The sequence below is a fragment of the Thermobia domestica genome, chromosome 17 (genome assembly GCF_964235325.1).
Source record: "Thermobia domestica chromosome 17, izTheDome1.hap1.1, whole genome shotgun sequence".
Taxonomy (NCBI): Eukaryota; Metazoa; Arthropoda; class Insecta; order Zygentoma; family Lepismatidae; genus Thermobia; species Thermobia domestica.
This window is the reverse complement of record NC_137470.1, coordinates 46,616,088-46,634,263: the sequence shown is the minus strand read 5'-3', so window position 1 is coordinate 46,634,263 and position 18,176 is coordinate 46,616,088. Positions and strand designations below refer to the sequence as shown.

The 18,176-nt window shown below is 35.2% G+C and overlaps 1 protein-coding gene across 1 annotated transcript in view; it reads left to right on the top strand.

Moving 5' to 3' along the window:
* The window catches only part of LOC145674544 (uncharacterized), a 62,730-nt gene that overhangs the window by 22,369 nt on the left and 22,185 nt on the right, over positions 1–18,176 (top strand). The window contains exon 2 of the mRNA XM_081744711.1: positions 3,493–3,688. Coding sequence (XP_081600837.1) covers positions 3,493–3,688 — 196 coding nt within the window. The remainder of the gene's footprint in view (positions 1–3,492; positions 3,689–18,176) is intronic.

Here is an 18,176-nt window from a genome sequence, read left to right as displayed (position 1 = left end):
ATATTCTAAATTAATTTAAAATGAAAATAAGTAAAATCCAGCCTCTGGTGTGTTATTTCAATTATGGAAGATAATCATAATACAATAAGATGCAAATGTATGTACAGCACAGTATGAAAACGAGTGTTTCATGCATCGGATGATTAGGGAAAATCCCGTTTTGAACCTGTAACGGAGGAATTCTGCTTTCTTATCTTGGTAACATAAGTTTTTTAGATCGTTAAATATTCCAACGAGAAAATCACCATGAACATTTAAGACGAAAATTCTTTTGTGTGCGCGTCTGTTTTTTCCCAGATAACTGGGGCGTATTTATAAAGGGGTCCGATTCCCCCTCCAAAACTTAAATCTTTTTTAAATTTTATAACTTTGGCGAAATTTGCGTATTTTATATGTATTTCGTGCCGCAATCTATTTTTTTTTCTTAGGTATGCCCCTGAAAAATATGAGTAACTTTTGTGAGAAGAAAAATATCATGTTGATAAACGTCGCCGTACTTTTTCCTTAGTGCTTAAGAAACATTGGGATTAGAGATGCAAAATAGCCGTTTTTTTTTTACATAAAAAGCCGGCTTTTTAGGGAAAAAACGGAAATTTTGGCTTTTTTCATTTTCATGATTTTTCTATCTAAATAGCTTTCTTATAGTATACTCTATAGTTAACAAGATTTCATGACCTAAATGCCACATTTCCCTCTAGAATTCACCATCATGATGGATGGGGCACATGTTTTATGAATTAAACATTAAGTACATAGCATTTGAGAGCAATTTTAGAGGCTATATGACTTTATTTTAACTTCCCAGTTATCGACATTTTTTCTTCTTTAGATTATTTCATTTTCAGTTCTTCGTGTTTCATTTCTTAGTGCTTAGTACTCTAGTTTCTAGCATCCTAGTTAAACTTACGTTTTTCAATATATCCGTCAGAGCATACTTCTACACTTCTGTTATACTGTAGCTGTGTAATGATGTAGAAATAATCTTCCGGATGCAACCTTGAATACCATTTTATACAAATAATCAATACGGATTTAGAAAAGTGTTTTGGGAGGGTTTTTCTTCTTCTTCTTCTTCTTCTTATTATTATTATTATTATTATTATTATTATTATTATTATTATTATTATTATTATTTTAATGCGTGATTTTCATTTGAGAAGAGCTTGAAGTTTGAGTAAAGACATAACTAAAGTTTCGTTTGTTTTAGAAATTCCGTAATTTCGGAGAATAGGCTTCAGTCCGAAAGATACCCCCACTCTAACCCCTTTCGCAAATCCGTCATTGCTGGTAATTAGTAATAACAACAATTTAAAACATAAGAAATGAAATCAACCAGGAATCACAGTACACGGACTATCCCTGCATACACAGATAGAATTAAGAACTTTTGTCGGAATGGTTGAATGCGTTACTGAATCCCGGGTTTCTCAATAGAAGCGGAAAAGCTAACCACCCACTCATGTTTGTTGTGCTTAACTTAAATATATTTCGTAGTTTTTCTTTTTTTAAAAAAGGAAAGTTCCGTAATGACATGTTGAATTCTTGTTAAAAATTCAGAAACCTTCAGGACTGGGTAAACCGTGATGGTGGTTATCTATTCCAGAGCCTTGAAAAGCAAACGCTCAGATGAATGGTATTACGCATATGATACATGACCAGAAAATTCAGTAATTTCCTGACTCTAAACAAGCTTAAGGAACAGTCTGTGCATTACAGAATTTGGGACTTTACCGATATTGCAGGTCCGAAGCACCTGATAGGTGCTAACAGATTATTACATATGTAATAAATGAGTAGAAAATACATTTTCAACACTTCTGTTCCATTTCAAAGAAGTTTCTGTAGGGGTAGCAAAGGCGGAAGCAAGAGGTGTATTAACAAATTAGGTGATTTTTCAGCGTCCCATACAAAGATTGCATTTTTTCAGTCTTTTAAAGTAATATGTTGAATTGTAATAAAACAATGATTATTTTTCATTGTTACTCTAGTACGAATGTTTATAAAAGTCTCCGAAGTCAGACATAATAAACTTATAGGCTATAACAGATTGACGAGGGAATGATATTTATTTATTTATTTAACAATCACCAGATGCAGCTCAGAGGCTATTTTATACTGGATATCTAACAACATGGAAAGGATTTGGGAAGGTATCGGCCAGGGCCTGTTTTAGTAGGTACGATCCCGGCGTTTGCCTGGTAGGACTGAGGGAAACACTGGAAAACCCCAATCAGGATGGTCGGCAGCGGGAATCGAACCAATGACCTCCCGAATGCGAAGCCAACGTTGTACCACTTGAGCCACTTGATATACGTAATGAACAAAGAGAAGAACATATTATTTTTGAGAAGGCTACGGCGCCAAAACTTAAATTTGTTTTGTCCGTTTGTTCAGTAAATATGTTATTACCTTCCCGATGTATTATTTGTTTGAACTAACACACATAGTACAATAAATTCTGTATGTCATGTAACAGTTTTTCCTTGTTTTTGTATTTTCAATTCACAATAAAAATATTACTTATAATGCATATGAAAGTTAAAACTCAACTGCAACTTATTATATACATGTATTAATTTTTTGGGATTCATAATAAAAATGTGTTAAGAATAAAAATTGTTTGAATTTTTTTTCGAAATTCATGTTTATTTTCGAGGTTTTGTATTATTATTTTCATCCACTACTACTTAAATGAGTTTTTGTATTGTAGAGTTGCGTAGCAAAGCCTGCGTTTATCAATTTAAAGCAGAATTTGAAAAACCAACAAGCCCAAAATTTCCCAAGTGAAACAGGAAAAAAACGCGCCCCCCCCAAAAAAAAAGAAGACTTTTTTCCCCGAACCCTTGCATCTCTATTTGGGATTGAAATAAGTTAACGACTGGCAATCACTTCAAAATTCAAGCCCAGTACTTTCACTTAAATAGCATAATTAACATTTAATATTAATTCCTAATATTTTGTCTTCAGTTCGTGACTTGTATTACACGAAAGAAAGATTTGATTTAAATAAAAAAAATCGATTTAAATAAAAAAAATCAGCAAAAATGTTTTATTTTTTTTAAATCATGATTTTTTTCCACCCTGTTCTAAAGTAATATACGAGTGGGGGAGACGCTGCCCTCCCGCTGTTGTTTTATAATGTAGAGTATTGGAAGAAATCCTTTTATGCAGGTGGTATTTTGGTTAGTTGATTGTTTGAATTAATTTCCTTTGTCGTGATTCACCTAACTTTGCCTCTGGATGATTGACCTGGAGGGGAACCTGTGCTCTAGAACCTTGCCGATATATTTTTACCACATTTACTAAAATAAAGTGTTATTTTACATGAACTTTGCCTCTTTGGAATTTGGTGCGTATTGTGTGGAACAATACTCTATATAGCTACATTAATTTTATTCTTAACACGAAGGAACTTTTATGCTACAATTTCTTATATAAATACATAAATATAGATTTGTGACATTAAAGAAACTTTTTCTTATTTGTTTTCAGTATATGGACAAGAATGATGTTACAAGTACTTCTCTTGAATTAGCCAGAATTGAGCGGACACTGTTCCAAATTAGCTGTCTGTTTGGAGACATCACTCAGTTACGAGGTCGAGTGACTGAAGAGGACGTAAAATCGTTTGACCAAGTAGTTTCTCCAGCTCTTACGTCTATACAAACAGCCATGAATGAGGTAGAAGGTAAATTAAATTATACTTCATTTTATTGTCTAGTCTGAATGTAATTCTGAAGTTCAGCTGAGTCCTTAGTTCCGAATTTTATTTGAGAAAAAATATATAGTAGATTTAAGAGAGGAAGAAGAACGTAGTTTCTTTGTGGTCATATCTCAAACGCGCATTCTTCCCAGGGCCGGTCCTAGGCAATTTGCCGTCCCGTGTAATGGCATCATTTCCCCCCGTCACATTCTCCAGAAAGAACAGATCTTAAAAGCCACGGTTTTAAGTATGGTACCCCATCATAGACAACGAAGGGGAGGGAAATAGCACTCGCACTCAGAAACGCCTACGTGCTATAAATACAATCTGGTTGTGTGTGTGTGTTTTTTTTTATATAATAATCTATTACGTTGGTGAAAGATAAAACAAACACACCTGCAGAGGAAAGATGGTCATCCTTTTTACATAATTCAATATCGAGCTTCAATCTCAATATATCAGTTTGCAATTCCAGTGCAACTAGCTCTTTTTATCTTCATTTCTTGATATTTCTTCTACATCTGTTATAAAATTAAAAGAGAAGAAAACCTGTTTCCACCTTCAGTGATAAGGAACTTTCTTGTGAGGAAGACAAGAATAGTTTTCATATCAAAACTGTGATAACTAACTACATGGAGGAGGTGTTCGCTACTGTTCTAGGATTAAGTTCTTGTATTTGACAACAATCGAAGAGTTCATGCTGGGACTTGGTTGAGCATTTGCTTTAGCACTGTCAATGTGACGTTAAACTAATGCGACTTAAACATGATTTATGAATGTAGTATTCAAATAGGTCAGGTTGTTAAATTTAATTGCCATCATCATAAAGTGTGTTTCCAACAACAAATATTTATTTTAAATAATATAGTAATGACAGATTTTGCCGCCTCGCGTAAATACACGTGTTGCACGTTTGGTAGAGTCGATCCTGATTATTCCTGTGTGCGTAGCTCCTGGTTTCATCCTTGGTGAGTTCGCAAGTCTCAGACAGAAGACTGGAGTAGTAATCCAGATGCCTTTAAAGACAAGGATCTGTGTCATGTAACTTCGCTACTAAGAAAGAGTTGTTAAACCCAATCAGCAGTCAGTCAAGAAAGAATAATATGCAATTGGTGGACGATTCTTATTAATGGAGGCTTCTCAGTATTTGCCAGGTTACTTGTCCTGGTGATGGTGATGGAAAATACTCTGAAAGGAAGGGTGTTAGGCCTTTTGTAGTAAATTATTTATTTAGATTTGTTTCACTTGTGAAGATTCATGTTAGAGTTAAAAACATAGTAAGATCGTGCACCCTTCGACATAATTTTCCCGTTGTTCCATATATCCATGGCTATTACTTTAATTTTAAATGCCGTGTGCGTGGGTTTTCTCGGGGTTCTCCCGTTTCCTCCCACTTTCTTCATTCCACCATTTCATTCATTTCTCATAATCACCGTCTCCTTTAGCCTAACCGGCATAACCGTGGGACGTAAAACTCAACGATTTCATTTCATTTCATTTTTAATTTTAAATGTTAAGGTGATTTCGAAACCGATTTTTCTTCGAAATAAACTCGTAACTGCGACATTATATCAAGTATCTTGTATTTCAGTTTTAGTCTGTTGCCCCTCATTCCATTCATTTGTCGCTTACTTTATATCCCATATTGAACATTTATTTAGTTAGTTATTTATTTATGGCTTCTTTCAAGTGACGAATTTAAGGCTCTGCAGCGTTCTCCGAGCACTTAACCACGTGCATACATTTTTTAAAAACATAAATGCACAAAAAATATAAATAATTACAAAAGAAAAGGATTTTTACCATATAAAAATGAATATGATACTTAAGGGCGTTGGCACTCTACTCAGAATTACTAAAGAACGCAATTTATCGAAATGATCTGAGTATATAACATTATAACAATATATTTAATAGTAGTAATGATTAATTTTATGTTGATATAATCAATATGCGCTTATATAATTAATTAATAATTAATTAAAATGTGTTCCAATTTAGTGCAATAATTAATAAAAATTTCGTTCCGAAACTTGAATATGTTATTCCCTGATTATTATTGATTAGAATGAAATGGTATTAAATTTCTCCTGAAGCTTGATTTGTTTTTAATTACCTTAAGAACTAGATATTGGAATGAAAAATGCAACTAAACTGCACACCACAGCGCAAATCCGTTTTTTGATTACTTATATTTGTCGAAAGAGGCCAGCGATCTTCAACATTTATATATCGTTCTAAACACTGAAATGTCTTCTTCCTCTCGATATTATACTTCATCATGTATTACCAACGTACTTTATGTATTTCGAGAATAAATGCGGAAAGTGTTAACATTTTAAAAGGAACATCTGTACGCTAGCGCCACTCGCATTTTCGACGGGATGTTCTACAAGGTCCTACTATCACCTATTTAGCAGTGTAGCTAACGAGTTGAAGGTGTTACCAATCAGGCGTGAGCTGATATACTGCAAATACATAATGGCTCGTAAACGACCTTTATCAAAAACCAGAAAACGAAATAAGCGCTCAAAATCTGCTCGAGCCGCCGCTAAACGTCGCAAAACTGAAATTGTTGTTTCTGTTGATGATTCTTCTCCATGTTATCAAGAACAAGGAATCGCTGAAGATTTAAGACAGCATGATGAAAAATAAGATTATATATATATATATAAGCTTCGTGTTACTGGAATGTGTTAGTAGATAACTCTTTATATTCGTTTTACTTATTATTTAATGTATATTTACATTATTTTTGTCTCTGGTTTTTAATTATGTTTTGTTTTCGTTGTTTAGCATCTGTTCTCAGTACCTACCAGTTTCTATATACAATCTGTAATATATTGACTCACTATTTAGACTGGGACGGAATATTGTACTACATTTAATACTCTCTCACTGCGAACCAAATAAGGGTACCAGTGTACTATAAGTTATTTCAATAAATTAGAGTGCTAAGAACAGTGGCTCGCAAGGATACCCGTCAACCGTAAGCCATACCAGGGAGGTCTATCTTCGAAATCTTGGTTTACGTAGGTATAATATTTGTCAATTAGGATCGGACAGTAAGCAAGATATAAATAATGTTGACGATTAAATAATATAATAATATTCACACGTGAGAATCATTTTCGTTCTGAAATATTCCATGGTACGTATAAAATTTGTGCGTGTCATTTTGTTTGATCTTTAGCACAATATAATAATAATTTAATGTTAATGGACTAGAGATTATGTGGAATTAATTATGAAGATGATACATATCATGACAAAGAGCGATGTATACGAATATGATGTTGATTAAAGAGAAGAAGTACGATTATAATTACATCCACTTGGTCCTCAAACATATTTGTCAAATAAAATATTTACTTTTGCAAAACTGAGATAGGCAGCTTCAGAACTGCGTAAACTGACGAGCGACTAGTTATATAATGCAGTATAACTATATGGATATTGTTCATGGGTGGACAACTTCACACTATCCCTCCTCTCCCTAATTTATTTCTAGTATAAAATAATTCTTTCGAAAATAATAATTTTAGCAACTAACCTAAACTAACGATTTGAGGAGAAAAATCTCAAAATTAGACCTGTAAGTGTGAAGTTGTCCCGCCCCTTATTTCATTAGTTTGAATAATAATAATAATAATAATAATAATAATAATAATAATAATAATAATATAATAAGTCTCATCTATCAGTAATAAGTACATCCTGGGCAAGCAGATGAACCAAGAATTTCTCTGCTTTGCACATCACGTGACTGACTAGCTTCGGGTTAGAATTCCAAGAATTGAGAAGCAAGCAAGCAAACGAGGGAATCTGATAAGACCGTTTTTTTCATTTGTGCTGCACAGAGGGTTTTCACATTGGAATTGGCATGTCATTTCTACTCCCCCTCCTGCCGGACTGGTTTTCCTCATTCTTGTTCCGCCAAAATTGTTTCTAAGTATTGACTCAGCCGCGGGTCGCTTTCTTTTTCAAGGCATGGTAAAAATGCCAGAGTCACTACGAGAAGTAGTGCATTTCATATATTGTAGCTTCAAATGAGTGTATTCTCCATGTTAGCATGCGTCTCTACCCTCTCATCTGGTTTATAGTTTTAGTCGTCTTGATCCACCATTTTTTTTTTTTTCAACGTCGACCAAGTGTTCACATCGGGAATCATATTCGCAAGACCCCGCATCGTAGGCTATGACTTGAATGATTTTTTTTCTAAAATGTATTTACATATTGTACTATTGCAAGCAATTTATGCAGCTATTTAATTCACTTGGGCACTTTCTAGCGGAAAAAAGTTGTGTAGAAACCAAGGATGTAACTAGGGGGAGCACCGGGTCCAAATCTTGACTTGCCTTCCAAATATGCTATTTATACTACTAGTTTAGTATATATGCCCCCCACCCAAATCAGAACTCTGGCTACGTTCCTGGTAGAAACTAAAAAAAAAATGTAATTGCTGAGCATTTTGAACGTCCGAAAACGTGATTAAAAAAAAATGACGCGCAATTACCAGCTCTGATGATAATTGCATCACAAAAGTGGTATGATAGAAGAAAAAATTCATTTCTCAATGAGATCCGACTTTTCCAACTTCTGAAATGTGGAATTTCCTATTTATTTTTCTATAGGAGTATTTTTTTTCATTTGCTCAGAATTTTCTGGGAGGGGTGTGTATGAACCCATAGACCCCCGTTCATCTGCACGTCTCTATATATATCACGTAGCTATCATTGTATCACAATGATGCCTCTATGCTATGCATAAGAAATTGAAGTTCTTTAGAACGGCTGTGTCCGTCCGTCTGTCTGTCTGTCTGTCAACAGGTATCACAGCAAAAACGGTAAGAGCTATCGACAAGCGGTCGTTCCAGCATCCTAAGAATAGATTCCATCTCCTTCAGAAACTTCCTACTTACCAGAAGTGGTAGAAATCGGCAATTTGCGGTTTTAACTCATAACTCATAAAACGGTACCGTAACAGCTATCGACAAACGGTTTTCGGAAATTGATTCAGGGTCTCAAGGAAGCAAACCACTTCCACTTCTGCATTTCTACTAGAACCGAAAGTGGTACATATTCACTATTACTTCCGGTTTCAGTTTATTGTCATACAATTAAAGCGGTAAAATCTATCGAAAGTGGTTTTCGGGAATCGATTCAGCATCCCATGAACAGATTCCATCTCCTTCAACAACCTCCTACTTAAACCGGAAGTGGTCGATTTTTACCACTTCCTGTTTCAACAGTAATAGTCATAACCCAGAAACGATAATAGCTAGCGTCAAACGGTTCTCAGAAATCGATTCAAGGTGTGAAGGAAACAAAACACTTCGACTTCTGTATTTCCACTAAAACCGGAAGTAGTAGAAATTCACTACTACTTCCGGTTTCAATATTGATTTTCATTGACAAAACTGTAAGAGTTATCGACAAGCAGTTTTCAGAAATCGATTTAGCATCCTAAGAATATGTCCTATCTCCTTCACCAATCTTAAGTTAAACCGGAAGCTATACAAATCGGCCACTTCCGGTTTCAACAGTATTTGTCATAACTCAAAAACGGTAAGAGGTATCGACAAGAGGTTTCTGAGAATCGATTCATCGTTCCAGGAATAAGTACAATCTCCTTCAACAATCTTCTATTTAAACCGGAAGTGGTAGAAATCAGCTACTTCCGGTCTCTACTATTTCCAGTTTTACTATGTAATTTGTATAGTTTGGAAGTCTACCGTAGTTTCACACTGTGGAACGATACTCACTTGTTTCTTCTTTGATTCTGAAACTTTCATATTTGAGACTGAGCGTGGAAATGTGACACGAAATGGCGTCCCAAGCGGCTATCGAATTGTTAACTTGGAACATTTTCTTCAATGGGCATTAACACTTCAAGATACCTATAGAAGAATATGCACTGGCGGTAAATTGGACTTTATAAAAGAACGGCGACTAGGACTTGTTAGTTATTTGTACTTCAAATGTCGAGCATGCAACCGGGAAGTTAGCCATTCTACTGAGAAATTGGACTCAAAAACGAAAGTGTCAACTGTTAATACGTCACCAGTTTGGGCCACGGTATCTATTGGAAGTGGTTACTCTCACCTAGAAGAATTCCTCAGCATTTTAGATATTCCATTCATGAGCAAGACTATGTTCACTAACATTGAAGGGAAACTTGAATCCGTAAATATAGGCTTTTTTTTTTTGTTGTTGTTGTTGTTCTATATTTATCCAGACACATGCACACAAACCAATCAGACACCATCATATTGTGCGTGTGCGTTTAAAATTAGATGTATTGTATATGTTAACCTATGGCGAGTGACAAAATCTACTATCTCATTTTGATAAAGTATCTGTAAATAAAATGAGTTCATGTGGTTAAAATAAATAATGTACTACAAGTGTCACTAGTGTGAGAAAATCCGTAGTATTTTGACGAAAACAGGAAAAAGATCTTCATGTTGATGAAGGGATTAATGATTTGGGGAAAACCAAATTGTAGCCTAACGTTCATTCGCTACTATACTGAAAGTGATGAATAAATCTTAGTTTTTCCTTTCCGCCCGAGTCGAGCGGCAAGTTTAGTTCTCTGCCTCGCTGAAGTTGTTCCAATCAGGTGACTAATAAACAGCGGTACAACTCAAACCTTTTCTCATCTCTCTCCCTCTTTCTTTTTTTTTTCTTTCTTTTCATTCTGCGAATTCCTGGAAAAGGTAGTTGTCACTTGTCAGCTTACCATTTCCGCAAAATAACATAGTACAGATGTCAGTTTGTGATCTTTGAGAAAGATTATAGAAAAAATATTGGAATCAATCTAGGACAAATTTGCCCTTTGAAAGCGAGGTCAAAACCCTTTCAGAAATAATTGAAAGATAATTACATGAATAATTTTTGAGGGAAATATGATCAGGTGAAATGGTATGTGGATAAAATTCCTAGGCCCTGTTTTTTAAAAAATCACTTTCGTTCTTTGTTGCCTGTCCACATGGCCACTTCTATACTATCTAGATCTATAACTTTTTTTTTAAATTTTTCACTCACATATGTCTGGTGACAATACAATATTTTATAAATTACCGTATACTCATGTGTAATATCTGCATCTCCCTTTTCCTGGAAGTGCAGAAGGAAGAAAATATAGATCCATGTAATGTTCACACTTTGCATTTCCTAATTTTAGATTTTTTCTAATAAATGAATTTCGAAAGGCGCCTGAACGCTGTGGGATTCTACCTAGGTATCATGTGCATAAGTACACCCGTATAAGATCAAATTCGTGTGAAATATCTTGTGCAAACTTTCATTGTGAGTTCGAACAGAAAATAACCAAGTTTGATAAAGCTGGGTAACGGCTAATGCAACATTTTATGTTCTTGTAACTAAATGATGTTGGCTTATTTTAAAATTGAGCATGATTTAGTAGTAAATTTATTCTGCATTATACAAATTTGTTAAATTACGTAATACCTGTGAAAACCTTGTTGACCAGGCCCGCAACCAGCCACTGAAGTTTGGGGGACATAAATATGCTAGGGGGGCAATCGTAACAATTCTAGGTCTCTGTATCAATATCATACGGATGCATTGTGGTTTGAGGGGCTAAAAAAAAATTAGGAAGGAACCAGGCCCCCTAACCCTCGCCGTAGTTGCGGGCCTGTTGACGACTATGTAAGTAGATTCCTCAATACTTTATTTCGCAAAATAAACATTACTTTATTTCGCAAAAAAAAAATATTCTTCACTACGTTATATAAAATTTGGATAACTGCACGGGTCAGTGTGCGAATTGAATATTTTTCCCAGGGCAGATGAATTTCACTTATATACGCACCCAGCCATCACACACGTAAGAGAGGGGAAAAGTTATCCCTGTCTGGGATGAAAATTTTCTCTTGCAGGGGGATAAAGATTTCTCAGAGGAGAAATCCCTGGCATCCCCTCGTGAATTAGCACACTAGGACGGGCCTCCCCCAAGTTATAAGGAAATCGACGCAAAAGGCTGTAAGATGACATTTTTCATGCCTTTTCTTTCCATATGACATATTTTCGACTCGAGACGACAGTGTAAGTCTCGATCAGGGACGGATCCAGGACAGATTCCTGAGGGATAGGCCAGCGGTGAGTTGTAACACTGCTACTTAGGGTTACTTTAGTGTTATTATGTACAGACTTGAACTTTTGCAGCACTGGTGCTTGTGCCATTGGGGGTGGTGAGCAACCCTTACATCAGGTTTCCCCCGACATTTTAAACTTCGTTACTCGGCTGAGTAGTGTTTTCTTGTTTTCTCAAAATCAGCTAAACGGAACGTTTTCCTTCTTTAAAAAGTAGTATTACTGTTTTATTACAAACAGTAATAGTTTTTAAAACTATATTGAGGAATAAGAGCTCAAGATTTAAAATTATCGCACTTCTCCGTACGGTAATCGGGTTTGGATGTACATCTGCGGACAGCCAAATTACTGTACAATTTCCATCTCTAAATCGAACAAAATCTGTTTTTAAATACTTTAGTATTTTATTTCGTAACACACCGAGAAAAAAAAATGTAGGTGGCGTACTTAAAAACGTAGGTTACATGCGTAATTCCTGTAGTTTTTGGACTTAACGTACAGCAGACGTATAACTGAAAACGCATGTTTTATAATACTTTCTGTATAAGTGTTCCATCTATACGTACTTTCTGTATGAAACAGTGAAGGCGGTCAGGATCTCGCATACAAATGGACGTATATAACATACAGCTGGCGAAGGTAACATAAGTATATGCATGTGATATACGGAAAACTGTTAGATGTCAGACATCCTGCAATGGCATGATGTAACACCTAAGGGCAGTGCCTATGTAGCATACGGATAACGTATGCTTCATACTGATTTCTATAGTAAGCAAGAGAATACCGTATATTTGTACAATATACCGCTGTCCGGAGAACGGATTTTTCTCTGTGCAGAAGAAAAGACTTGATGGATTGAAAATATATAAATATTGGGAACAGAAGGAAGAAGTTAAAGGGTTACTTACAAAAATGAAAATAACGTAAGTGTATTAGCGCGATATTGCGCTCATTGGTACGCGTTTTCGTGCACAGAGAAATAATAATAATAATAATAATAATAATAATAATAATAAAACGTATCAGATACTCCATAGAAACACATTATGTACCAAGCAATACAGAACAAGTAATCATTTCATTCCTTCCTTTTCTCTGCAGGTATTTATTAAATGTATTTAATTTACTGGTATTTCGTATTCTGAAAATGTACAAGAATGAAGATAAAACAAGAAATTCCCATTTATCACAAACTTTCAATACTTTTTTTTTTCCTTTTTCTGAGACTTCAAGGGGGTCCGAATAATGATGAGAATCTTGAAAATATTTTCATTATTTCGGTCACTGGTTCTTAACAATGGCTTAACGCCCCCACAGGCGTTTTCCTTTCTAAACCAGGCTTGGAACAAAAAGGGGCGATTGGAGGGTGTTTGAGATTTCATGACATGTTATAGACTGTTTTCTTATTATTAGACGAAAACTATGACTTATTTTACCAATACACACAAACATACACGTATAAATATACAAAAGAATTGTGTATATATAAAACAATTATGTTCTTTATGTTCATTATTTGTCAAGTGATTTGACTGTATTTAACACTTTTTCATTATTGAGATGGCAACATCGAATTAAACAACAAACATTTTCACACACGTTTTTGCGAGCGGAGGCAAGACCGACTGCGATGCTAACTCCATCTCTGGACGGAGAAATAAAACTCGTGAAAGTCCTTGACTGTTAAGTAAAGAAAATTGTTAAAACTACCAAACATAGAACGGAATAAAATACAGGGAAAAGAAACAAAAACAAGCCAATAAAAAAGAGTTTATATGTACGAAGAATACAATCCATAATAAAAATAACATAGAGAAACATGAATTAAATATTGTATATAGCGGTACTAGAAGTATATATATTATATGCTGTAGAAATTAACAAAGGTTACTAATTAAATGTGCGTTCATTCATAGGTAAATAATCTGGTAAGACGAAGATGCCTCATGAGCCACCAATATCTTTATTCTTGCTTAAAAAAATGAAATCTTTGAGTTTTACTTCCCACGGTTATGCCGGTTAGGCTAAAGGAAACGGTGGTGATGAGAAATGAATGAAATGGTGGAATGAAGAAAGTGGGAGAAAACGGGAGAACCCCGAGGAGACCCACGCACACGGTATTTGTCCACCACAAAGTTCACTTGGCGGGAGCAGGATTTGAACCCGGTACACCATACAACAGAGGTGAACACTCTACCATTGAGCCACTGCGGCAGGGTTTGAAAAAATCCGAGTATTTTTAAAAAAACAACCCACCTGGGCCCATGTGGGTTTTTGCAGGTATTTTCGGGTTTAATTGTTTTTTTCGAAATATTTCAATGTCTATGGGGTTAAAATGTTAAAATGTGATTTATGTTTCAAGACTGTCATTGTCGCAACTTGAAACATTTTTCTGTTTACTACTCTTTGAAAAAATGGCCACCATTTTGAAATTTTACATTGGGTCGCTGAGAAAATCTATACAGCAAATTTAGAATGTCTCTTGCTTTTACCCTTAAAATTTCAACTTAAAAGTCCGAAAAGTGCTCTATGTAGCGTTTATAGCCGCTAGTTAAAAAAAAAAAAAAAAAAAAAGAAGAAGAAGAAGAAGAAGAAGACAAAAAGCCTCCATTTTGAAATTTTATGTTGGATCGCCGCCAAAATATACACAGCTAATTTAGTGTGTTTCGTGCTTCTACTCTGAAAATTTATATTTAAAAGACAAAAAATTGCGCTTTGTATCCGCTATTTTGGAAAAGAATGGGCGCCATTTTGAAATTTTACGTTGGTATGCCGCCAAAATCTATACAGTAAATTTAGTGTGTCTCGTGCTTGTACCCTGAAAATTTAAACTTAAAAAAGCGAAAGTGGTGCCCTATAATGTGTGTGTAGTACAGGCAGACAAACGAACAAATGTACATCGAGTTAATGTTCGCCAAATATGAATACCAAATATATTAATTTAAAGCAAACATATAATTCATGTATTATAAAATAGATGTTTCAAAATGTCTTATATGGCAAATATTTTCCAGTGTAAAATAAACGGTTTTATTGTTGAAGTTCACTTCCGATACATTTTTCGTTCAATTACGGGCATTTCCCTAGCACTAGCAAGACGGTTCGTTCTTTCCCGAAAATTAATTTAAAACAATTAACAAAGAGATAATTCATATTTTATAAAATAAATGTTTCAAAATGTCTTAAATTAAATTAAATATCTTCCAGCTTAAAATAAATACGTCGTTTTATTGTTGAAGTATTCACTTTCAATACTTGGTGCATTCAATTGCGGGAATTCATTGAACACTTCTTTCACGACGGGTTTTCCCCTAAAATGCTTTATTTACTGTACATCGACACTTCCACTAGTACGGAAGTTTGAATTCAGCACTTGAAATAGTAGCGTTACATAGTCTTCAGAACTCCGAGCGTTAAGCTTTTTAAATTTGACAAGAATTTTTACACTGTTGCTGGTGTTGATTGTACAGAATGCTAATTTCAAGAGTAGCAAATAATGACTGAACTACTGTTGTTGTAAAACCAAATTGTACTGAAGAATACTTGTGTTACCATCAAATGTATGAAATAATACTAATAGTTTTAGTAATGTATTTACATATTTACTGGTGGTACAGGCACCTATGGCCTTAAACTCGTCAAATGTATGAGGGATAACGTCCCACGGAATCGCCGAGCACACTATTCACGGAAGGTATTTTCTAAAATATAAAATTGCACATTTTACTTCAAATAGGCTATAAACACAATCCATACATTAATATGTTCTATAATTATCTGAAGCTAAGGCAAGCTAGGGTGACCAGACGTATTGATTTTCGCAGTACAGTACTCTTTTTCAAAGAGCTGTCCTGCGTGTTGCGAAGACGCCTAGAAAATCGAGAAATGTCATTCTTTCTTAAAATGTCCTGAGTTAACTTATTTGCAATATTTTAATGTTTCATTTTTTATTCACAACATTTTCAATCACAGGCACTCTTTTTCTAAATGATGAACCGCTGCGTGTTTTTTAACACTCCTCTAAAGATTAGAAAAGAAAACAACCAACAAACCATTGTGTTGCAATACTTTTTTTAGTGAGAAGGGCTTGTTGAGATATCGGTAAGGTAGGAAAGGTTTATTTTTCAGCTTACAACAGTGATGCTAACCAAATAGAAGTTCCCTCGTGTCGGTTTAAATTTTCCCTCATACCTTAAAATAATTCCACGCTCCGAAAATCGATTTTAAAAAAATCTTTAGCTCTAAATGAAGTTTCACTGTACAGTCATAAAAATAAACCACTTTGTCTTTCATCAAAGCATTTGTTGTTATATTGAATTCCTTCAAAACTTTTGTTTAGTACTTTTTAACAAAAACGATTTATTAATATAAGGTTAACGTTAAATGAAGTAAGGACGTGCGTATTGCCGGCACAGTAAACTATCATGTACTATTATATTTGTGTCCTGCTTTTCGCTTGTCAGAATCTGATCACCGTAAGGTAAGCTTTTTTATTCATTGAGTGCAGTCAGAACTTCATTTAAGTCTGACGTTGGATGTTACTTTATACTTTAACATGAAAGCATCTAATTCGCCCAAGGAAAGTGCAAAATCTGATAAAAATCACTTTCAGTGTGATCACCTTAGTTGTACCAATAATATTCTAACAAAAACCTCAGAAACCCAGGTGTGTTTTAAAGTGTTTTTCTTTTCAGGTGGGTCCAACCGGAAAAAAAACCGCCGGTTTTTTTCGGGCTGGGCCCACTTGGGCAAACCCTGCACTGTGGCCCCTTTTATCCTTGCTTGAATTCACAGATTGGGGAACTGGAGTAGACCCATAAATGGAGACAAATATTTCAAAACTTATTTCTTTGAATTGTTCCAGATTTTGTATTTTCAGTTTATTTTAGCCATTTTCTAACTCGTGTATGATAAGTGGTTTTTCTCTCTTCTCGCATGGAGTATGTAATGAAATAATACATTATACTAGCTTTCAGAACAAGACAGCCTTGATTCCTGGAAATCCACAGGACACCCACACGCTTCTGTTCCTTGTCAATAGGCCAATTTTTTTTTTTAACTATTTATTTCTCACGAAAAGTATCTCACTTGCTTTCCTTTCTTTTGTTTCTTCTTCTACCTAATGACATCGGTCATCTGTCAACATTTATCAAATGCAGTCCTAACAAATGTTGGGTTGCCCTCTTGGTATTGGTGTGAGGTTCTTATGTTTTGAAACGGTCTAAATGCCATACTGGTCATTTGACAGCACGCTCCAAACAATAGAGATTCATCTTAAAATGGAGAAATTCTTAATGCATTAACTCTACAACAAAAACCTGTTTCAGTGCTTCGTAAGCGTATTGCTTGAAATGTTACGAGTAAGTTGGGCTGTATCTGTCCAGGCGTTTTTGACACCAGCAAAAGTCCTGGTGACTGTACAAACGTTTGCTTGTAGACTAACACTGTTGATAGATTGTTAGTGCTTCCTTGTGTTACCATTCCTAATATTACAGCGTCATTTTTGAGACTGAACTCAACGCTATTTTATAGCAGAGAGAGGGACAATACTTTCGTTCATTTCCAATCAAATTCAGCTTGAAATGGTTTTGAACTTAGTAAAGCAGAGATTGTCTGGAATAATGTTCGAACATAGATAAATATACTCCAGAAATACCAACTGACTAGCAGAAATGCCCGTTGTTGACACCAGAAGAATGAAGCTTGTGGAAAATATTCAGAGATAATTATGAGAACCTTCTCTGGTTTCAGGATACTTAGTGATGTATTTTCGCAACTTGTTGCGTTAGGTATTAACGGTTTGTATACACTAAATCATGTTCTTACAGTTTTTTTTCTGTGCCCAGTATCTCAAGAGAAAGATCCAGTAATCATGATAGAACCCTTTTAATATCTCTACTCACTTTTGGAAGTATAATTTTTCAAAACTTCATCTTTTCATACTTTGGTGCATATAGAGAACTTGTGTGAAATTTTCGTGCTGTCTCCTGGCGGAGTGGCTAACGCACGCACTTTCTGGGCAGGGTTTGATATTTGGTCCGAGTACTTGCCTCGAATGACTTACCCTTACCACACGGCGCTACAGCCCTATATGGGCTTTGATCTCCTCAATAATTAGCCTTCATTCTTCTCGGTTCTTCAATTTGTTAGCCCACCCTGTTATCTTCGTCTGCTCCAGATCCCTCCTTACATCGTCCATCCATCGTAACGTCGGTCTTCCTCTTCCTCTACCTGCATACATTCTTTCGTGCAGGACTTTCTTCGACAGTCTGCCATCCATCATTCTCTCCACATAGCCAAACCATTTTAACCGTTGAGTCTTAATGAATCTGGCTGTATCTCGTTTCCCCAAT